Here is a 23549-nt window from a genome sequence, read left to right as displayed (position 1 = left end):
AAAGCTTTGCAAACTTCAACTACTGCTGGAGCCACCAGCTATGTAAACAACGCTTACAATGAGTGTCAGGTAAATTGCTTTTAAATCATGGATAGCAGCTGCTGGTAGCTCTACAATTCTGAAGAAGAATCACTGGACTTGAAACTTTAACTAGTTTACCCCCAAAAATACTTCCAGTTCTGGAATATGGAAATAGTGCAAAAAAGTAGCATTGATGTGGATGATCATCCAGGATCTAATTCAATGGTGGGGCAGGATCAATGGTCTGTTCCTGCTGTCATGTTTCCGGCTGACTGTCCCAGTTGACTTTGAAGATGCAAACTCGGCGTATTGAAGGCAGACTGGACCACAGCTGTTGGAGACTGGCAGTGGTGGTTCCTCCAAGACGGCAGCGGCGCTGTGGCACCACTCTCACTTGGCCCGCGCCCATCCTGCGGCCGGTGGTGATGACGTGTTTGAGGACGCAGGTTGTGCGCGAGGTCACGGCTCGTTGGGGGTTGGGGATCCTGCGGGCGGAAGGACGGACCGGTACATCCGTGTGGGAGGGAGCCGCCGTCACCGCTACTCGGGATTTGGAGGAGGAGGGGAGGGGAGAACCTCGGGTAAGATGGCAGGTCTCAAACCCCCGCGTGGGCCGCTTCCGCCTCTTCACTGTCTCTCAAGGCGGCCTGGAGGGAGGGAAGGGCGGGGTTAGGGCTGCGCTCGTCCCAGGGGACTGGGACTGCGCCTGCGCCTCCCTCGGTTGGGGGGGGAGAGGGGAGGAGGAGGAGCATGCGCGACCCCGGTGGGGGAGGCAGGGGAACGTGTGGTGTGCGCGTGTCAGGGTTCAGTTCGAGGTGCGCGTCCCCGGGGAGACAGGTGTGTTTACGCCTGTGCGCGTTCCCGCGGAGGTAGGCGGGGGGTGGTATGTCCGTCTGTCTTTTGGGGGGAATTGAGACCCACATTTTGATTGTTGAAGGAAGAAGCTGGGCTGTGGGGCGAGTGATATGGTTTGATGTGAATGACTGACACTTCCTTTGACTGTGGCTTTAAACCGTGAATATCAATGTCTGACTTTGCTCACAGCTGCCCGTTAGTTTGGAGCTGTTTAGTTAATTAAGTTTCTCTGCAAAAAATCAGACGATTCCACGTACGTATGTTTGAAACAGAACAAGTTTCCGGAAGGGTTGTTGTAAAAAAAAGTCGTGAATGCTGTCCGAAATTTTGTTACCCTTCCTCTTTTGTTTGACGATGTCGCGATATGCCATCCTTTCCTTGTATGTACATGTATCTGGGCCTAGGGATGAGGTTTGGATTGCTTCATCATTATACATTTGAGTTTCTGATACTCTTATCAATATTGGACTAAAAAATAAATGGAGTGCAATTGGGGAGATGTAGAGTAATCCTTAAGAATTTGCGACATTCAAGTTATTGAATGGTAATATATGTAGCTTTGTGCATACGAGGGTACAGCAAGCAATAGGAGAGAAACTAGTATGAGAGATTTTGTTTCAAAAGTGTTAGAGTACCAATGTGACAGTACTTCAAAAGCTAGTGTTTCCAAATAAACCTATTGGACCATAAACTGGTCTTGTATGATTTTTTAACTAAGTGTGACAATGTTTTAAAATTATCTTTGTTATTTATGAGAACAGAGTCACCTGTACATTTTTGACCTCCTTGTCTATGGAAGGATGTACTAGCCATGAAGCAAATATGGCACCAACAGAGAAAATGCTGGAAAATCTCAGCAGGTTTGGCAGCATCTGTAAGGAAAGAAAAGAGCTGACGTTTCACGTCTAACTGACCCTTTGTCAAAGCTCAAAACATCAGCTCTTTTCTCTCCTTACAGATGCTGCGAGACGTGCTGAGATTTTCCAGCATTTTCTCTTTTGGTTTCAGATTCCAGCATCCGCAGTAATTTGCTTTTAAGCAAACATGACAAATGTTCTGTGGACTGGTTCTTGGGCTGAAGGGAATTGTCTTAGGATTTGAGGTGGCATAGATGTAAAAGATTTGAGAGGCATCTAATTGAAACACACAAAATTCTTAAGGGACTTAATAGGATAAGTGAAGTCAACAATTAAGGCTCACTACCTCTGACTGAAGAAATCAGTTTCAAACTGCGATGAAACATTAGGTCAGGAATTGGTACTTTTAGGGATAAGGGAATCAAGCTATGGGAATAATGAAAGAAAGAGGAGTTAAAAGGTCAACCATGACTCTTTAAAAAGCAGTACAGATTCAAAAGTTTGCTTGGCCTACTCATTTTTTTAGAATCCCAGAAGAATTTACCTTGATTATGAAAGTGAGCTGCTTAGTTTTGAGTGCGAAATATGAAGTAATTGCTTGATGGTACAATTCTTGAATATAGCTAAAAAGAGGGATGTCTTCCTTCTGTATACATTATTTGATTGAAATTTAATGTGGAGGTCCCAGTGTTGGACAGGGGTGGACAAAGTTGGAAATCACACAACATTGAGTTTAGTCCAACAGGTTTACAGTACAGTCTTGATTATCCAAATTTCGGATTATCAAAACAATATCTCAAGGTCCTGTAAAAATGGCATTAGGCAACTCAGCATTCAGTTATCAGTTAAACGGCATGATGGCGTGCATTGCTGGATAACCGAGAAATGTTTGATAACCAGAACTGAAATGACCACTTGTTTATGATAGATCAGTTATTGATTAAACAGCATGATGGCATGCATTGCTGGATAACTGAGAAATGTTCGGATAACTGGCACTCGTAAATTACCATTTAATTATGATCAGATCAATTATCCAAACAAAATACTCCCCACCCGTCTCGTTCAGATAATCAAGGTTCTACCGTATTTTGAAATACAAGCTTTCAGAGCGCTGCTCCTTCATCAGATAGCTAGCTACCTGATGAAGGAGCAACGCTCTGAAAGTTAGTACTTTCAAATAAACCTGTTAGACTATAATCTGGTGTTGTGAGATTTTCAACTTGCTTGAAATTTAGCATTCTTACATTTGTTTTGAGTGTAAGACAAAATTTTGGCAACGTTATTCTTTTCAGCAATGGTCAAACTGTGATTTTTTTCTTAATGCAAAGGACGTTAGATATCTACTCTTTCGCCAGAAAAGTATAGGAATCAAGCCCATTGTAACTTGCAAAAGGTGTGTGGATAAATACACAAAAGTCAAGAAACTAGGCAATGAGTTTGCTTTGACATTATCAACTGAATGGCCGTGGGCGGCACGGTGGCACAGTGGTTAGCACTGCTGCCTCACAGCGCTAGAGACCCGGGTTCACTTCCCGCCTCAGGCGACTGACTGTGGAGTTTGCACGTTCTACCCGTGTCTGCGTGGGTTTCCTCCGGGTGCTCCGGTTTCCTCCCACAGTCCAAAGATGTGCAGGTCAGGTTAATTGGCCATGCTAAATTGCCCGTAGTGTTAGGTATGGATGGGTTACGCTTCGGCGGGGCAGTGTGGACTTGTTGGGCCGAAGGGCCTGTTTCCACACTGTAAGTAATCTAATCTAATCTAAAAAATTCAGTAATTCTAAGTCAGTAAATTAATACCAGAGATTTTTAGTTTCTCTTGCAGATTATTTATTATTTGGAATTTGAAGGTTGAAGCAAAACATTCAGGATATTAAGATGTGGCTATACACTGTAATAGATATTTGTTGTGTTCATTATGAATTCAAGAAGGTTGACGGAATGTGTTCATGGCTGTATGCTCACTTTTTACTCTCAGGTTTTTAAGTTCAATCATGCTATGATGAATTTATTCTGGATTAATGGGAAGGGAGAAAAATGTTAGAGCTGAACACAACACCAGTGTTACCCAAAGTTTCACCAGCTGAATGTACGCTCATTTTAAAATTTTTTTTCTTTTTACTCCCAAAGCTGTGACAGGCGCAACTGTCTCTATGTGCTACGTTGAATCTTGGAAAAATGACAGATGACAGAGATGTATTACGGGACGTTTGGTTTGGAAGAATACCAACCTGTTTCACTTTATCTCAGGATGAAATAACTGAAAGAGAGGCTGAACCTTATTATGTAAGTCTGAGGAAGGAGAACAGTTGTTTGTAATCTTTGGCTTTACAGAACGGGACAAGACCTGTTCAGTTTATGATTGAGGCATTCAGTGCAAATTACTCAAAATGAATGTAACGTTTCATACCCATAGGCTGTACTTTTCTATATTCTGTAGGGATATTTAACCATCTGATTTTGTTTTGAACAGTTTATTTGATGAAAAGCAAGTGCTGTATTTGTGTCAGAAAGATATTTTTCTCCTGCTTGTTGACTTCTTTCTTTTCTTCCACTGCCCACCATGCTGATAGAAACTGTCCAGGAATAGTTGACCCCCTCTAGTTTCAAATGTTTTAACCGCAGGCTAATTGGGACGGGGTCAACAAAATTAAAGAGGTAAATGTGTGGCTCAATGATTAAAGTGGGAGAAATGGGTTTGAATTTATAGGACATTGTAGACTGTAGGGAAATAGATGATGACATCTTGCAAAATGTCCAGATTATACAGGAGGAAGTGCTGGATGTCTTGAAACGGTTAAAAGTGGATAAATTCCCAGGACCTGATCAGGTGTACCCGAGAACTCTGTTGGAAGGTAGAGAAGTGATTGCTGGGCCTCTTGCTGAGATAGTTGTATCACCGATAGTCACAGGTGAAGTGCCGGAAGACTGGAAGTTGGCAACTGTGGTGCCACTGTTAAAAAAGGGCAGTAAAGTCAATCCAGGGAACTGTAGACTGGTGAGCCTGACCTCGGTGGTGGGCAAGCTGTTGGAGGGAATCCTGAGGGACAGGATGTACATGTATTTGTAAAGGCAAGGACTGATTAGGGATAGTCAACATGGCATTGTGCGTGGGAAATCATGTCTCACAAACTTGATTGAGTTTTTTGAAGAAGTAACAAAGAAGATTGATAAGGGTAGAGCAGTAGATGTGATCTATATGGACTTCAATAAGGTGTTCGACAAGGTTCCCCATGGAAGAATGAGTGGCAAGGTTAGATCTCATGGAATACAGGGAGAACTAGCCATTTGGATACAGAACTAGCTCAAAGGTAGAAGACAGAGGGTGGTGGTGGTGGGTTGTTTTTCAGACTGGAGGCCTGTGACCAGTGGAGTGCCACAAGGATCGGTGCTGGGCACTCTACTTTTTGTCATTTATATGAATGATTTGGATGCGAGCATAAGAGGTACAGTTAGTAAGTTTGCAGATGACAACAAAATTAGAGGTGTAGTAGACAGCGAAGAGGGTTACCTCAGATTACAACAGGATCTGGACCAGATGGGCCAATGGGCTGAGAAGTGGCAGATGGAGTTTAATTCAGATAAATGCGAGGTGCTGCATTTTGGGAAGGCAAATCTTAGCAGGACTTATACACTTAATGGTAAGGTCCTAGGGAGTGTTGCTGAACAAAGAGACCTTGAAGTGCAGGTTCATAACTCCTTGAAAGTGGAGTCGCAGGTAGATAGGATAGTGAAGAAGGTGTTTGGTATGCTTTCCATTATTGGTCAGAGTATTGAATACAGGGGTTGGGAGGTCATTGCAGCTGTATAGGACATTGGTTAGGCCACTATTGGAATATTGCGTGCAATTCTGGTCTCTTTCCTATTGGAAAGATGTTGTGAAACTTGAAAGGGTTCAGAAAAGATTTACAAGGATGTTGCCAGGGTTGGAGGATCTGAGCTACAGGGAGAGGCTGAACAGGCTGGTGCTGTTTTCCCTGGAGAGTCGGAGGCTGAGGGGTGACCTTATAGAGGTTTACAAAATTATGAGGGGCATGGATAGGATAAATAGACAAAGTCTTTTCCCTGGGGTAGGGGAGTCCAGAACTAGAGGGCATAGGTTTAGGGTGAGAGGGGAAAGATATAAAAGAGATCTAAGGGGCAACATTTTCATGCTGGGGTGGTACGTGTATGGAATGAGCTGCCAGAGGATGTGGTGGAGGCTGGTACAATTGCAACTTTTAAGAGGCATTTGGATGGGTATATGAATAGGAAGGGTTTGGAGGGATATGGGCCGGGTGCTGGCAGGTGGAACTAGATTAGGTTTGGATATCTGGTTGGCATGGATGGGTTGGACCGAAGGGTCTGTTTCCATGCTGTACATCTCTATGACTCTAGTACCAGTACTGAGGAAGGAGGGAGCTGTTTCAATGGGTTGGACTCAACATGAATCATGCTGAGGCCAGAGACCTGGCAAAATGAGCTGATTGGTGTGGATAGGGCTTTAATCTAAATAGTGGGGGTGAGTTCAGTTGCATGGAAAATTATGAAAAAAATTAAAGAGTGGGAGGGCTCAGCAGAGGTTATTTGTGTTTCCAAAATAAGTAATAGGACAGACAGTGTGGAAAGGCCCAGGAATTTAACTTGAGGCGCAGCAGAGATCGGGACAACTATGTGAAGGGGACAGTCAACACAGGACTGAGGATATTGTACTTAAATGCACACAATGTTGGAAAGAAGGTAAATGAGCTTGCAGCTCAGATTGAAATCGGCAGGTATAATGCTGTGGGCATCATAGATGTGGCTGCAAGGTGATCAGGGCTGGGAACTGAATATTCGGGGATTAATTGAAAGAATGGGCAGAGGAGATGGGATTTCCTTGTTAGTAAGAAATTAAATTTAAATTGATAGCAAGAAATGATATACAGTTGCAAGGCATGGAATCTGTGTAGATAGAGTTGAGGAACTGCAAAGGCCTCTTAGAATTGTCAGGATGTGAGGCAGACAATACATGAGAAAATGGAAAAGGCATGTAAGAAAGGTACTATTATAATAGTCATTGGGGACTACAATATGCAGGTGGACTAGGAAAATCAGGTTGGTAGCGAATCCAAGAAAAGGAGTTCTGAGATTTTATTTTGGAGCAGCCTGTGGTAGAGCTTGCTAAGGAGCAGGCCGTTTTGGATTTCGTGTAATGAGGCAGACTTGGTTAGGGAGCGAAAGATGAAGGAACCCTTAGGGAAGGCAGTATGTTAGAATTCACCTTGCAGTTTGAGAGGGAGAAGCTGGAAGCAGATGTAACAGTATTACAATTGAGTAAAGGTAACTACAAAGGCATGAGCTGATTGGAGGGGAACCTTCAAGAAAGACTATGGAGTAGCAATGACAGGAGATTCTGGAGAGTACATCAGAAATTCACTCCCAAAAAGAAATGTACAAAGGGAGAATGAGGCAACGGTGGCTGACCAGGGAAGTCTGGGACAGCATAAACGCAAAAGAAAAGGCAAAGCAAACAGTGTGGTGAAGTTTAGTGGGAAGCCTTCAAAAGCCAGCAGAAGATATCTAAAGAAAGCAATTAGTGGAGGGAAATCAAATGAAGGTAAGCTAACTCGTAATATAAAAGAACATTGCAGGTGTTCTTAGATATGTAAAAGTTAAGCGAGTGCAGCAGAGTGGACATTGGACTGCTAGAAAATGAAACTCGAACAGTAGTAATGGGAACCAAAGAAATAGTGGAATACTGAATAGTTACTTTGCATTAGTCTTCTCAGTGGAAGACAACATGAGTATACCAAAACTATAGAAGAGTCGGTGGCAGAGGTGAGTGTAGTGACCATCACCATGAATAAGATACTAGGGAAGCTGAGAGATCTGAAGGTAGATAAATCACCCAGACCAGATGGACGACATCCCAGAGTTCTGAACAAGATAGCTGAGGAGATTGGAGAAATGTTGTTAGTGAGCTGTCAGGAATCACTGGAGTCAGGAAGGGTACCAAAGGACTGGAAAATAGCTAATGTAACACCCCTGTTTAAAAAGGAAGAGTGATAGGAAACCGAAAATTATAGGCCAGTTAGCCTGACCTCGCTTGTTTGTAAGATTTTAGAGTCCATTATTAAGGATGAGATTGTGGAGTATTTGCAAGCATTGTAAAAGATTAGAGTCAGCATGGCTTCGTAAAGAGGAGGTCATGCCTAACAAATCTATTAGAATTCTTTGAGGAGGTAACAAACAATTTAGACAGAGAAGAGCCAGTGGATGTGATCTGTTTGCATTTCTACAGGCCTTTTGACAAGATGCTGAACACGAGGCTGCCAAAAAAGGTAAGAGCACATGGTGTAAGGGACAAAGTACTGGCATAGGTAGAGGATTGGCTGACTGGCATGAAGGCAGTGTGTGGTAATAAAGAGGTCATCTTCAGGATGACAGTTAGTGACTAGTAAAGTTCCACAGGTGTCCACGATGAGACCACAACATTGAATTCAACAACTTCAGATGATTATTCCAGTTTGAGCCCTCTGTTTTCATTCTGCTCTTTTATTTATCTTTTTTTTAAAAAAATTTCACTGTTCTGTACCTCTTATTTTTTGATTGTTCCTCTTTCTCTCGCTCCCCACTCTCTCATCACCTTTTTCCTCTCCTCTTGCCCCCTTTCTCCCCTGTTTTCCATTTTGCCTCTGCTTCACCCATTTCCCCCCATCCCCCACATATTTTGTCACATAGCACTGACTTCAGCCTTGGTCATTCACAGCTCCTAATCTCCCGAAAATCTCTCTATGCACTGTCATTATCACCTCTTTATTGCTACCTTTGCTTCTGGAGTCATGACTCACCTTCTCTCAGCCTAGTATGAATACCTCCATATTTCTCCCTTTATTTAGCTTTGACAAAGGGCCAGTTAGACTCGAAAAGTCAGCTCTTTCTCTTCTTAGAGATGCTGCCAGACCTGCTGAGATTTTCCAGCATTTTCTCTTTTGGTTTCAGATTCCAGCATTTGCAGTAATTTGCTTTTATTGAGACCACAACTATTTGTGTTAAACATGAATGATCTGGGTGAAGGAACTGAGGGCATTGTGGCTAGGTTTGCAGATGATTAAAAGATAGGTGGAGAGACAGGTTGTATTGAGGAAGCAGGGAAGCTACAGAAGGCCTTTGACAGGTTAGGAGAGTGAGCAAAGAAATGACAAATAGAATGAGGTAAAGTATGAGGAAATGCACTTTGATAAGAAGAATAGAGGTGTAAACTATTTTCTCAATGGAGAAAGGCTTCAGAAATCTGAATCATAAATTGCCTTAAGAGAATCCTGAACTAGGGCTCCTAATGTTACTATGCAGATTCAGTCAGCAGTTAGGAAGGCAAATGCAATGTTAGCATTCATTTCATGATGGCTGGATAGAAGAGCAGAGGTGTATTGCTGAAGGTGGTAAGGTTCTGGTCAGTCTGCATTTGGAACATTGTGAGCAGTTTTGGGCCTTGTATCTGAGGGAGGGTGTGCTGATTTTGGACCGGTCGAGAAGAGGTTTACAAGAAATTATCCCAGGGATAAAGGCCTTGTCATATAAGGAGTGGTTGAGGACTCTGGGTTTGTATTTGGAGTTGGGAATGAGGGAAGGATCTCATTGAAGCTTACAGGATACCAAGAGGCCTACTTAGAGTGGACATGGATAAGAAGTTTCCATTCAGTTGGAAATAGTGAGACCTGAGGGCATAGGCTCAATGAAGGGACAGCCATGAGATGAAAAAGAATTTCTTCAGCCAGAGGGTCTCAAATCTGAATTCATTATCGTAGAAGGCTGTGAAAGCCAAAGCCAGATATAAAAGAGACCTAAAGGGGCAACATTTTCACGCAGAGTGTGGTACGTGTATGGAATAAGCTGCCAGAGGATGTGGTGGAGGCTGGTACAGTTGCAACATTTAAGAGGCATTTGGATGGGTATATGAATAGGAAGGGTTTGGAGGGATATGGGCCGGGTGCTGGTAGGTGGGACTAGATTGTGTTGGGATATCTGGTCGGCATGGACAGGTTGGATCGAAGGGTCTGTTTCCATGCTGTACATCTCTATGACTCTATGACTGATAATGGGATCAAGGGTTACGGGGAGAGGGCAGGGGAATGGGATTGAGAGTTCTACATCTTTGAGGATGTAATAAGGATTGATAAAGAGGTGCCAGTAGTTGTATTTGGATTTCAAAAAATATATTTGGTAATGTGTTACACAAGATCAGAGCTCATGCTGTGTGTGATGTGGTCGCACGGATAGAAAATTGGCTTACTAAGGAGAAATGGAGAATTAGGTTAAATGAAACATTTTCATATTGGCACAATAGGCTTCCCATGTTGTATCATTCTTGGAATTAAGAGTGCTGTCATAATGAATCCCTGAAGCAGAGAAACATCTGAAGAAGGTTTATACAAAGCTTCTTGTCTGTATATGTAATCACAGCACAGACTGAAATAAATTTAAGAATGTAATAATATTGAGTGAAATGCCAGGTTTCTCCAAGTAAGAAAATTGAATAGTGAGCTTTCACCAAACTGTACTCTTACGGATCCTCATTGCCTCAAGGATCAACACCAAACATAATAGATGTGGGAAAGATCAACTTTGTGACTGGAGGAACAGGTACACGTGGTTATACCTTCCATTAAAAAAGTTTAGAAAAAAAGTGATTTTAAAAAAAATTGACATCTGTGACTATTTCAGATAAGGGTAAAATTGAATTTTCAATTAACCCTTGTTCAGAAAGGTTTCTCTGGAACATCTAAGTAACAGATGTCATTGGCACTTTTAGAGATTTTGACTGCCCATTTCCACAGAATTCCCTTCCTCACGTCCTATGATTCTGTCATGATAAAAACCAATCTGACTTTGGCATGTTTGCAAGCCTAGAAATGTGCTAACTTGCTGAATTTCTTTTCAGCTGCTGTTACCAAGAGTGAGTTATTTGATGCTGGTCACTGACAAAGCTAAAAAGCACTTCCAGAAAGTAATGAGACAAGAGGATGTAGGAGAGATGTGGTTTGAGTATGAAGGAGTACCATTGAAGTGGTGAGCTTCTGTTTCATGTCATATATACATATGTTTTGTTTTGTGAATTTTACAATGCTGGTTGGTAGTCTGGTTTCTGTGATTGATGCAAGTCTTTTCATAATGGAATTTTATACCCCATTAAAATACACATCACAATTGCTAGCAAGAGACTCAAATATATCTTTTCAAAAAAAAAATCGACTAACTTGTACATGGAATAAAGAGGAGAGTGCTGGAGAAACTCAGGTCTGGTGGCATCTTTGGAGGGAGAAACAGTTATCCTTTTGAGTCTGGTATGATTTCTGAACAGGAGAAAGTGAGGTCTGCAGATGCTGGAGATCAAAGTTGAAACTTTATTGCTGGAACAGCACAGCAGGTCAGGCAGCATCCAGGGAACAGGAGATTCGATGTTTCGGGCACAGGCCCTGAAGAAGGGCCTGTGCCCGAAACGTCGAATCTCCTGTTCCCTGGATGCTGCCTGACCTGCTATGATTTCTGAACACCAAGCATGTGTGATTTGGGATAAATCAGATTAGTCAGCCGGCGACAGACACATGATTGTATGTTTAATTCCGTTCGAACAGAAGTCATACTGGAGTGGTCAATATGTGTTTGTCAAAACCTGAAGTAATGCAGCAGTTCAAGAAGACCGTTCACCATCATTTTCTCAGAGGCATTGAGGGATGGACAAAAAAAAATGTGCGTCTACCTTCCATGTACTTTTGCTGCAACTGTTCCAGATTCAGAGTCATACTCGTAAAGAGTGCAGTACTCTGAGTGTCATTCGCTGATGTACTAGGACACTATAAATGGAGCATTTGTCCCATATTGTAAATCTAATGTGAAAATATTGATTGAATATTATGGAAAGTAGTAATGTAACACAGCCACAGGTCCCACAAGTCCTTGGATTTATCCTTGAAGTAATAATTTGCATAAGCTTGTCAGTAACCCCCTTTAATTGTCAAGTACTGGGTGGGGGGGAGTGGGAGAGGAGGAGAAGAGATATCTTGTCTGATTACCCTATCCATGCCCCTCATGATTTTATAAACCTCCATAAGGTCTCGTCTCAGTCTCCAATGCTCCAGAGAAAACAGCCCCACCCTATTCAGAATCTCCCTATAGCTCAAACCGTCCAACCCTGGCAACATCCTTGTGAATCTTTTCAAGTTTCACAACATCCTTCCCACAGAAGGGAGACCAGAGTTACACACTATACTCCAAAAATGGCTTAACCAATGTCTTGTCCAGCCGCAACATGACCTCAAATCCTATGCTCAAATGTTCTGACCAATAAAGGAAAGCATACAAAACACCGCCTTCACTATTCTATCCTTCACCTGCGACTCTACTTTCAAGGAACTGAACCTGCATTTCAACGTCTTTGTTCAGCAACAGTCCCCAGGACCTTTATCAATAAGTATATTGGTCCTGTCCTGATTTGCCTTTCTAAAATGCAGCATCCATTTATCTAAATTAAACTCCATCTGCCACTCCTTAGCTCATTGGCCCATCTGATTAAGAGGAGAAACTGAGGTCTGCAGATGCTGGAGATCAGAGCTGAAAATGTGTTGCTGGAAAAGCGCAGCAGGCCAGGCAGCATCCAGGGAACAGGAGAATCGACGTTTCGGGCATAAGCCCGAAACGTCGATTCTCCTGTTCCCTGGATGCTGTCTGGCCATCTGATTAAGATCCCATTGTACTCTAAGGTAACCTTCTTCACTGTCCACTACACTTCCAATTTTGGTGTCATCTGCAAACGTACTAATACCCCTAATGATCCAAATAATTTATATAAATGATGAAAAGTAGTGAACCCAGCACCGATCCTTGTGGCATACCACTGGTCACAGTCCTCCAGTCTGAATAGCAATACCCCACCACCTTCTATCATGTTGACTATCCCTAATCAGTCCTTGCCCATCCAAATACATGTAAATCTTGTCCCTCAGGATTCCCTCCAACAACTTGCTCAGTGGTCGAAAGTTCCCTGGCTTTTTCTTACCATCTTTCTTAAATACTGGCACCACGTTAGCCTACATCCAGTCTTTCAACACCTCACCCGTGATTATTAATGATACAAATATCTCAACAAGGGGCCCAGCAATCACTTCACTAGCTTCCCACAGAGTTCTAGGGCACACCTGATTAGGTTGTGGGGATTTTTCCACCTTTATGCATTTTAAGACATCCAGCACCACCACCTCTGTGGTCTGAGCATTTTTCAAGATGTCACCATTTATTTCCTTACATTCCACGTCCTTCTCCACAGTAAACACTGATGCAATATACTCATTTAGTATCTCCCCATCTCTCGCAGTTTCACACAGAGGCTGCCTTGCTGTACTTTGAGGGGTTCTGTTCTGTCCCTGGTTACCCTTTTATCCTTAATGTGTTTATGAAATCCCTTTGAATTCTCCTTAACCCTATTTGCCAAAGCTTTCTTGTGTCCCTGTTTTGCTCTCCTGATTTCTCTCTTAACCATACTCCTACTGCCTTTATACTCTTCTAAGGATTCACTCAATCTCTGCTGTCTATACTGACATATGCTTCCTTTTTCTTATGCAAAATCTCAATTTCTCTAGTCATCCCACATTCCCTACACCTACCAGCCTTGCCTTTCGCCCGAACAGGAATCTATTACATCTGGACTCGCGTTCTCATTTTTGAAGGCTTCCCATTTTCCAACCATCCGTTTACCTGCGAACATCCGCATCCAATCAACTGTTCAAAGTCCTTGCCTTATACCATCGAAATTGGCCTTCCTCTCCCTGCACCAGCTCCTCAACCATGCATTCATATGCTCTATCCTCTTATTCCTACCCTCACTAACTCGTGGCAATAGGAGGAATACAGGTATTACTACCATCAAGGGCCTCCTTTTAAAATTCCTGCCTAACTTCCTACATTCTCCCTTCAGAATCTCATCCTTTTCCATTCTATGTTAGTTCCATTCCACGTTAGTTCCAATGTGTGCAACAGCCTCCTGCTGATCTCACTCCCCTTTGAGAATATTCTGCATTATGTCTGAGAGATCCTAGATCCTGGCACTAGGGAAACAGCATACCATTCTGATTTCTCGCTTTTGCTTGCAGAAGCACCTGTCTGTGCCTCTGACTACAGACTCCCCTATCACAATCGATCGCTTATAACCTGACGTACCCCTCATTACACTAGAGCCAGTTTTGGCAACAGAAACTTGGCTGTTTGTGCTACTTTCCCCTGAGAATCCATCATTCCCTACATTTTCCAAAACAGACTACTTGTTTGAATAGCCACAGGAGACTCTTGCACTACCTGTTTCCCTCCTCTATCTGCAATTTTTCCTCCATTCCTATAACTGCCATCCATCACACCCCCTAGCTTCTGTAAATTCCTCAATGCCTCTAAATTCCAGTCCAACCGATTCCTTGTGATCTGATAGGATTCACCACCAAACACACTTCCAGCAGACGTAATCATCAGTAACATGGAAATCGCCCCTAGCCTCCCACATTTGACAGGAAGGGCACATCACTCTACTAGAGGCCATCTTTGCACCTGAACAGTCAGCAGATCCAGAAAATAGCATAGGCTTACTGCTGTAAAAAAACACTGCTTCAGGATAATTTAGTACCTATATTTTATATTTTTAAATCCTAATCAAGAGACAGATCTCAATAAAACATATAATCAAAAAGAACCTACTCAACTCCCTATTGTAGATTTACAAAAAAAAGCAACTTTACACTTAAAAGTCATGCACTTATCTGCTCCTGTGCTGTGAGCTGTCCCACACAGGTTCCTCCAAGATCTGCTGTGAGTTTTGTTGTTTGTTAATTTTTCTTAGATGCACTCCAATGTCCAGAGATACTTCAATTCGAAACAACAAAGGCAGATTCACTGCTGTGTCAGACAGCAGTGTAGGTTTCTCTTTTTCTTGCTTTCTCGCGCTCTCTTCCCCCCCCCCCCCCCCCCCCCCCCCCCCAACTCCGACCATGTAGTCTCTGCTATTGTCTCCCTTCTGTTTAAACTGACATTGTTTGATTTTTTCCCCCGAAGTTCTAAAATAATGCAATAGCGCATAAAATAGTAATTACTGTTCCTGAAATTTGACAAAATCAGCTCCACCAACTAAAATACCTCAAAAAAGGAGCAGCTCTGACGACCACAATTTTTTTTTCGTCTTCTATCTTGCATTACTCAGAAGGTGGTATTGGGTGTGGAGGAGTGGACAAAGGTGTCTGGAGGGAATGGTCTGTGCAGAAGGCTGACAAGAAGGGGAGGGGAGTATGTCTCTGGTGGCATCCTTCTGGAGGTGGTGGAAATGGCGGCTAAGGATTTGAATGCTGGTGGGATGGTGGGGGAGGACGAAAATGGCGAGGTAGTAATGGGAAACTCAGAAATGGCAGAGACACTAAACCAATATTTTCTCTGTTTTCACAGTGAAATAATTCCTTCCTAAAGACTTCAGAGGAACTTGATGAAATTACTATAACTAGGGAGAAGGTATTAAGTGAACTGATTGAATTAAAGTCAGATAAGTCCCTGGTTCCTGATGTCCCGCACCTTAAAATATAAAATGAGATGGCATTGGCAATAGTGAATGCATTAGTAATGATATTCCAAAACTCCCTGGAATCTGGAAAGGCACCAGTTGGCTGAAAATATGTTAATGTGACACCATGATTCAAAAAAGGAGATAGGCAAAAAGTGAGAAACTATAGACCAGTTAGTTTGACCTTTTGCTGGGGTCAATCTTAAGGGCGGAGATAACTGAACTCTTCGAAAAATAAAGCAGAATTCACCAGTGTCAGCACGGTTTCATGAGGGCAAGTCATAGTTGATAAACTTGCTGGAGTTCTCTGAGGATGTAACCAGCAAGGTGGATAATGGGAATTAGGTAGATGTGTATCTTGACTTCCAGAAGACATTAGAGAAGGTGCTGCATAAAGGACTGATCCAGATGATTAGATCCCAGGGATTAAAGGTAGAGTCTTGGCTTGGATCAAGGACTGGCTGACTGACAGAAAGAAGAGAGTTGGGATAGGTGGGTCTTTTCGCTGGATGAACTGTAGTAATGGGGTGTCACAGGGTTCAGTTCAGTTCTCAGACCTCCACGATTTATAATCATTTACCTTGACTTTATAAATGATTTGCTAGTAGGGACAGAGTGTAACAGCAAAATTTGCAGATGATAGCTGGGAAATCAGGCAGTGATAAGAGAGTTTACAGATGGATATTTATAGGCTAAGAGAATGGGCCAGAATCTAGCAGATTGAGTTTAAAAGGGCATATATAGGGGCCATATTACTATATAAATAGGAAGTAGGTTCAAAATGCATCAATGTAAAGGGACCTGGACTTCATTGTGCATGAATCGCAAAAAGTGGGTATGTAGGCTGAATTGGTATTGGAGGCAGTGTAAAGGATGTTCACCAAGTTGATTCCCAGGGATTAAAAGGCTGTCACACTAGGAGCAGTTGGAAAGCTTGTAATTGAAGTTCAGGATAATGATGAGGTGAGTTCTAATTGAGGTATATAAAATGCTAAAGGGGATTGATAAAGTGGATGTTGATCAGATGTTCCCCTTCTGGAAGTATCAAAGAAGAAGTCATAAATATAATGTGAGAGGAAGTAGCCTCAAACCTCATGAGGAGAAACTGCTTCTCTGCTTGTGGTGAATCTGTGGCGCTCATTGCCCCAGAGTGCAGTGGCGGCAGAATTAGTCGACAGATTCAAGAAATAAATAGATATGTTCTGATAAAAAGTGAGATAAAGGCTTGACGCATAGTTAAGTAAGTGGAGTTGAGACCAAGGTAAGATCAAGCCCTTCCTGAAGAAGGGCTCATGTCCGAAACGTCGATTCTCCTTCTCCTTGGATGCAGCCTGACCTGCTGCGCTTTTACAGCACCACATTTTTAAGCCAAGATAAGATCAGCCATGATCCTGTTTAATGGAGGAGCATATTGCTGTTATGGGAGGGAAGAGAGGGAATGAGGGCTGCAGTGCAGGATATGGGTTGAACACACCTGAAGCCATGATGGAGGTGGGGAGGAATTTCTCAGTTGAGAAGAAGGTGGACATTTCAGAGGCCCCTCTTGTCGAAATTGGTGTCATTAGAACGGATGAGATGGAAGAATGGGAAGCAGAGTGTGAGGATATATAGTCAAGGTAACTTGGAATCAGTGGATTTACAGTGGAATTTGGTGGCCAGGTAATCCTCAAAATTGAACCAAACTTGTCGAGGAAGGGAGGAGTCAGAGCTGGATCAAATGAAGGTGAGAGCAGGGTGGAAATTGGAAACTAAATTGGTAAACCTTTCCAGTTCTGGGCAAGAGAGGGAAGCAGCACTGACTATGTCATCAATACATCGGAGAAAAGAATGGGTAGGGGTCGAAAAGTATTGTTCCATGTACCCCACATAGAGATAGGAATATCTGAGACCTATGTGGTTACCGACAGCTTCCTTTTACCTGAAAGTGGTGGGAGGAGTTAAAGGAGAAGTTGCTGAAAGTGAGGACTCCCTTGGCCAGATAAAGGAGGGTGGTGGTGGATGGGGACAATTTAAGCCTTTTGAAATGAAATGAAAAATCTGATTAGTCTCAATATTGTAGACTTGTTTGATGATTGTCTTTTTGAAGGCTTGAAATTTGAAATCAGCTCCAGCAGCTTTGATGGTTTCTATCGTCAGATAGTTGTAGGTGTTCCCACAGGTGAATTCAGCTTTTAGGAGTGAGTGACTGAATTCTCCTTTGTTTTATTTTCATGGTTGTGTGGGTTGTGACTGTTGGCAATCTGATTCAGATCAGCAGACCTTTAGCTCATTTTCTGTCAAAGACTTACCCTCTCTCCCTGTTGAGAGCATTTGTTTCAGTGTCTCTGTCATGGTGTTCAGATGGCTTTCATTTGCATGGCTTTCCAACACCATGTTTATCACAATCAAACACAACGGCTGCAGATGTGTGGTGCTGGAAAAGCATAGCAGATCAGGCACCATCCAAGGAGCAGGAGAGTCGATGTTTAATTGTTTGTGATTGATTCTTAATATAATGCAATCTATCTGCTTTGGCTACAGTTGAACCCACAGGAGAAGTCATATGGTTCTGAAAGCCATTTAGGAAAATTATTTGTGTCCATTTTAAAGACATTAGCTTGCTATACAAAACATGAGGTGACTATGTTTGTAACAGATGGATGCAATGCTTTTGGTGTTCATTGCTCTGTTTTTAAGGATGTGCTTTAAGTTTCAACTTTATAACCTCTTTGTAAAAATAATATGGCATGTGGACATAACTTATGATTCTCGCATTTGTTGCACATCCTTAATTGCCTTAAGATGGTGATGAACTAAAATGACTTCTGTCTGTGTGGTGCTGGTACAACAAGAATGTTGTTAGGTTGTTCCAGGATTTTGACCAAGTAGCACTGAAGGAAAGTTGATTAAGTTCCAAGTTAGAATGGTGTGTGGCTTGGCGGGGATGTTGCAGCTTATGGTTTCCATGCACCAACGGCCCTTCTAAGTGGTAGAAGACAGAAGTTTGAAAGGTGATGTTAAAAGAAGCTTGATGAGCTGTTGCAGAGTACCTTGTAAATGTCACCCATTGTTACCACAAAATGTTGGCAGTGGAGGGATAAGTATTAGTAACGATGGGTGAGGTGCCACTCATTGTTCTGCTTTACTCTTGCTGTCAAACTTGACGATTGTTGGAGCTGCATTCATCCAGTCAAGGCACTTGAATGTCACTATCAACTATGATTGCAAAATGTATTCTCATGAGTTAGGAATTCACAAGTTTGAGGAAGTTTCTTACTGAGATGCATATAAAATTAGCTAAGTAAACATACATTTATGAATTAACTCATCTTGAAAGATTGCTATTTTTAATAAGTTTATGACAAAAGCTACATAATGTGATGAAATTCAGTGGATAATTTTTTTCTGCTTAATATAAGAGACATTTTACATGATATTACAATAAGTATTATATTAGCCATGGTATCACTACTAAACTGAATGAAACTTGCTAAGAGAAAAGGAATTAGATTAGATTAGATTTCCTGCAGTGTGGAAACAGGCCCTTCGGCCCAACAAGTCCACACCGACCCTCCAAAGAGCAACCCACCCAGACCCACTTCCCTCTGACTAATGCACCCGACACTATGGACAATTTAACATGGCCAGTTCACCTGACCTGCACATCTTTGGACTGTGGGAGGAAACCGGAGCACCCGGAGGAAACCCATGCAGATACGGGGAGAATGTGCAAACTCCACACAGACATTCACCCGAAGCTGGAATCGAACCTGAGTCCCTATGAGGCAGCAGTGCTAACCACTGAGCCACCATGTCGCCCCGAATTCTGATTATTTGAAGCAGATTTTGATATTTGGAAGGCATTATCACGAAAATAAAGATGAATTCTATACTTAACAGGCATTGATAGATATAATAGATGTTGGTTGTTTTGGACAGTCCTTCTCTGACTCTCACCTGTCCTATATGACATCTGAGCTGTATGAAATTGATGTTCATCTGATTCAGTTCTGGTCTGTAAACTCAAAATACTTCTCATCCATTATTTCTTCAAATTTTGTATAATAGTACATCTTCTGAAAAGATAGGGAAGTTATTTAATGAAATAGATTTCTTTTGAATGCACTGACTAAAGGAGGGCATTATTGGTCAATTGACAATTTGTGGTGCTAAATTAGGCTTTTGGAAAGGGTTCTATACCCATACAAAGTGAGGGAATTTTTCAGGCTTGACTCTCTATTAAACACATTATTGTCATAGCTTAGAGGTGTGTGGTAAGTTATGATTAGCTTGGACAATGGAAATGCTGCCTGAAGGGAGAGATTCATTCAAAAGGTGATGGCAGCAGATTGGATCTCCCCTTTTCAGAAGGGAATTGGGAATATGTTTGAAAGGAAAAAATTGGAGAGTAATGGGAAATGAGCAGGGGAATGAAACTTACTGGACAACTCAAAGAGCAGGAATGTTGGCAGAATGGTTCCCTTCTATGCAGCAAGATTCAGTGGCTGTTGTTTACTCCTTTAAAATAACCTAAGGAATGAATGACCTGAATTAGTAAAATCTTCCAGAAATAAGTTATATTACACAGTTATTATCAATTTGAGCTTTGTTTTACAAATTAGTAGAAATAACTATATCACAATTTGAGAATAAAGTTAACTATGATACTTTTGGAAAACCACATTTATTAAACAGTGGAGGAAATGCATATGATATTTAAGTGTGCTTTGTCCAAGTAATTTAATGCAATGTCATGTAGTAGCATGATACCCAATAAAATACTGTACTAGCATAGTTAGCAAGAAATAGATTATCAAAGTCAACCTTCTTTGACAAGGCTAAAAATCAGCATTTCGGGCATAAGCCCTTATGCCCGAAACGTCAATTCTCCTGCTCCTTGGATGCTGCCTGACCTGCGCTTTTCCAGCAACACATTTTTCAGCTCACATCTCCAGCATCTGCAGTCCTCACTTTCTCAAAATTAAAAATCATACAACACCAGGTTATCGTCCCAACAGATTTATTTGGAAGTACAAGCTTTTGGAGTGCTGCTCCTTCGTCAGGGTAGCTACCCTGATGAAGGATCAGCACTCTGAACGCTTGTACTTCCAAATAAATCTGTTGGACAATAACCTGGTGTTGTATGATTTTTAACTTTGTCCACCCCAGTCCATCACCAGCACCTCGACATCAAACTTCCTTTGAAACTTGGGCAGACCAGCGATACATGCTTATAGTTTTTCTGTATAGCTAACTTAATCTCCTTTCATAATTTGTGGATTATTAGATGATTATTCCATCAATTGTAATATTTTGTTTTCAAGAGGACTTGCAATGCAAATTTTGTCCAATAGCAGTGGATACAGATGGGACATGTGAGCTGGTCCCAGATATCCACCAAAATTTTTCTGAGGTTCTTTCACTAATTTTTGAGAGTTCTGGTTTGAAATTCTTGTTTTGAATTCAAACATTCATCAAGATTAGTTGAACCAAGTTTAGCAACCAAATTCACAAGTGAGGCTGTACAGTAAAATCCTATTTTATTCATTCAGCTATTGATAATGCGTCCAGGTGGTAGGGTGAATAAAATGTTTTCTGATTCTATTTTTGTGAAATATTTGATGTACTTGGAAGTGTTTGATTATGACAACGTAGTCTAGGCCAATGCCCTGCTAATGTTAAACAACCCGAGTGTCTGAGCATTTAAACACAATTTTCCCACCTGTCTCTCCCATTGATAAGGTAAAAACAATGACTGCAGATGCTGGAAACCAGATTCTGGATTAGTGGTGCTGGAAGAGCACAGCAGTTCAGGCAGCATCCAAGGAGCTTCGAAATCGACGTTTCAGGCAAAAGCCCTTCATCAGGAAGGGCTTTTGCCCGAAATGTGCTCTTCCAGCACCACTAATCCAGAATCTCCCATTGATAAGTTCTAGCTTCATTGTATGTGTGTACATGCTTGCCACTAGATGGTGCTAGAGTGTCATGTACAAAGTAATTGTTCCCTTTACAACGCAAGCATGGTCAACACAAATACAAAATTCTATGGATACTCAAAATCTAAAGTAAAAAAAAAAGCTGTTGGATTCTCAGCCGATCAGACAGTGCCTATGGAGAGAGATAGGCAGACATTTTAGTTAATGATATTTCATCAGCATTTTTATTCTATTTTTTCAATGCCAAAGGCACTGGATACTACAAAGGTTTTGCCAATAGAACTAAAATGACTGTTGTTCTAGAATGAGCATAAAGTTACCAAACCTGTTCCAATATAATAATAATACTGGCTTGTACACAGTGATTTGGAAAATGCCCAGGTCTGTCCTGTGCGCACACTGCAGGACAAGACAATCTGGTGAGTTACTAACGTATCAGTCTGCTTTTGATCATCAGTAAAGAAATGGAAGAGATAATTGACCATCATGCTTAACGATAACCTGGTTGCTCACTAATCAGTTTGGATTCTGCTGGGACCACTCATTTCCAGACTTCCTTGCATCCTTCACCGATACATAGACAAAAAATACTCTACATTTGAGGTGAGGGTGGCTCACCCTCGACATAAAAACCACATTCAATTGAGTTCTGACTCCATCAAGGAGCCCGAGCAAAACTGGAGTCAATGGGAATTGGGGCAGAAAACTGTGCTCGTTGGAATCATGCCAAATTGTAATAGAAACTGGTTGTGGATTTCGGAGGTGAATTGTTTTAGTCCAAGGTCACCATTTCAGGGCAGACCCTATTTGATTGGTACCCTATCCCCTGTCTTTAACATTTACTTCCTCTACTACAGACATTGCAGCAACTCTCCAAACTGCTATGATAATTCCTTTCAGATCTTCAACCTCTACACCCTAGAAGATCAGGGCCAAGAGATACGTGGAAGCACATCCGCACCCCTCCCCAACCACCCATCCTAATATCACATTATCTATCACTTGGAACTATATTGCCTTTCTTCACTTGCTGGATTAAAATCTTGGGAGTGCTTCCCTAACAGCATTGTGGGTGTACCTATACCACACAGAACTGGAGTGTTACAAGAAGGCTGCTCAGCACGACTTCCTACAGAGACATTTAGATGGGCAATGGCAGTGCAATGATGATGACATCCTGTGAATAAATTTAAGAAACGATCTTTGGATTATGCCTACACTGAAACAGTATTAGACATACCACTTCCCCATATTGCTGTACAAATAATGAGCAAAGATGTTATTTTGTTAATCAGAGTTGTTCAGTTTTACTGTTACATTTGCAACCATTATCCTAGCATTTATTCTATAGCCAGTTAATCCAATTTAAGTAAATCTTTCAAATAATGACTTTTGTATGAGAAGAAAATTTACCACAAGATCTAAGAGTCAGAGTTATACAGCTGGAAACAGACCCTTCACTCCAACTTGTCCATGCTGATCATGTTACCAAATTAAAGTAGTCCCATCTGCCTGCGTTTAGTCCATATCTCCTCAAACCTTTTCTATTCATGCACTTATCCAAATGTTTTTTTAAGTGTAACTGTTTCTCAGATCTACCACTTCCTCTGGCAGTTCATTCCACACCCAAACCACACTGTTTAAAAAAAAAGAGTTTCCCCTCATGTACTACTTAAAACTTTCTTCTCTCACCCTAAAAATATGCCCCCATGGTTTTGAACTTCTCCATCATAGGGAAATGACCCTTGCTGTTCACCTTATCAATGCTCCTCATGATTTTATAAGCCTCTATAAGGTCACCCCTCAACCTCCTATGCTCCAATGAAACAAGTTCCAACTTATCCAGCTTATTTTTATAACTCAAACCCTCCGTTCCCAGCATCATCCTGGTAAATCTTCTCTGAACCCTCTCCAATTTAATAATATCCTTCTTGCACATAGCAACACAGAAGATGTCTTAGCAACCTCAACATGACATTCCAACTCCTATACTTAAGGTTTGAACATTGAAGACAAGCATTCTAAATGCTGCTTTAACCACCCTATCTACCTGTGATACAAATTACAAATAATTATGTACCTGAACGCTTAGATCTCCCTGTTTTAGAACACAATTCAGGATATTACCATCAATTGTACTAGTCATGTCCTTGTTTGTTTTGCCAAAATGCAATACCTTGCATTAATCCAAATTAAACCTCATCTGCCAGTCCTCAGCCCATTGACCCAATTGATCACCTTCTGGAAAGAAGGGCAAATGTTACATTTTCAGATTTCAACACTGAATAAAAAGCAATATATATAAGCTACATTGAATCATCATTAATGTAACTGATGCATGTCACTTCGTGG

General features: G+C 41.7%; 1 protein-coding gene across 5 annotated transcripts in view; it reads left to right on the top strand.

Moving 5' to 3' along the window:
• Window positions 1-474: 474 nt before the first annotated feature.
• The window catches only part of atg5 (ATG5 autophagy related 5 homolog (S. cerevisiae)), a 161659-nt gene continuing 138584 nt past the window's right edge, over window positions 475-23549 (top strand). For 2 of the 5 annotated variants that reach the window (XM_043687041.2, XM_087982685.1), the window contains exons 1-3: window positions 475-602; window positions 3864-4019; window positions 10636-10763. In XM_043687041.2, coding sequence (XP_043542976.1) covers window positions 3912-4019; window positions 10636-10763 — 236 coding nt within the window. In that variant the 5' untranslated portion in view covers window positions 475-602; window positions 3864-3911. Of the gene's footprint in view, window positions 603-797; window positions 891-929; window positions 1130-3863; window positions 4020-10635; window positions 10764-23549 lie in introns of those variants that run through there. The other 3 variants (XM_087982696.1, XM_087982706.1, XM_087982690.1) reach the window with 3 other exon arrangements.

Source organism: Chiloscyllium plagiosum, unplaced genomic scaffold (assembly GCF_037043375.1).
Source record: "Chiloscyllium plagiosum isolate Xiang-an unplaced genomic scaffold, Cpla_swu_hap1 HiC_scaffold_3, whole genome shotgun sequence".
Taxonomy (NCBI): domain Eukaryota; kingdom Metazoa; phylum Chordata; class Chondrichthyes; order Orectolobiformes; family Hemiscylliidae; genus Chiloscyllium; species Chiloscyllium plagiosum.
Note: the sequence above shows the minus strand (reverse complement) of the source record. Positions and strands in the feature narration are given on the sequence as shown.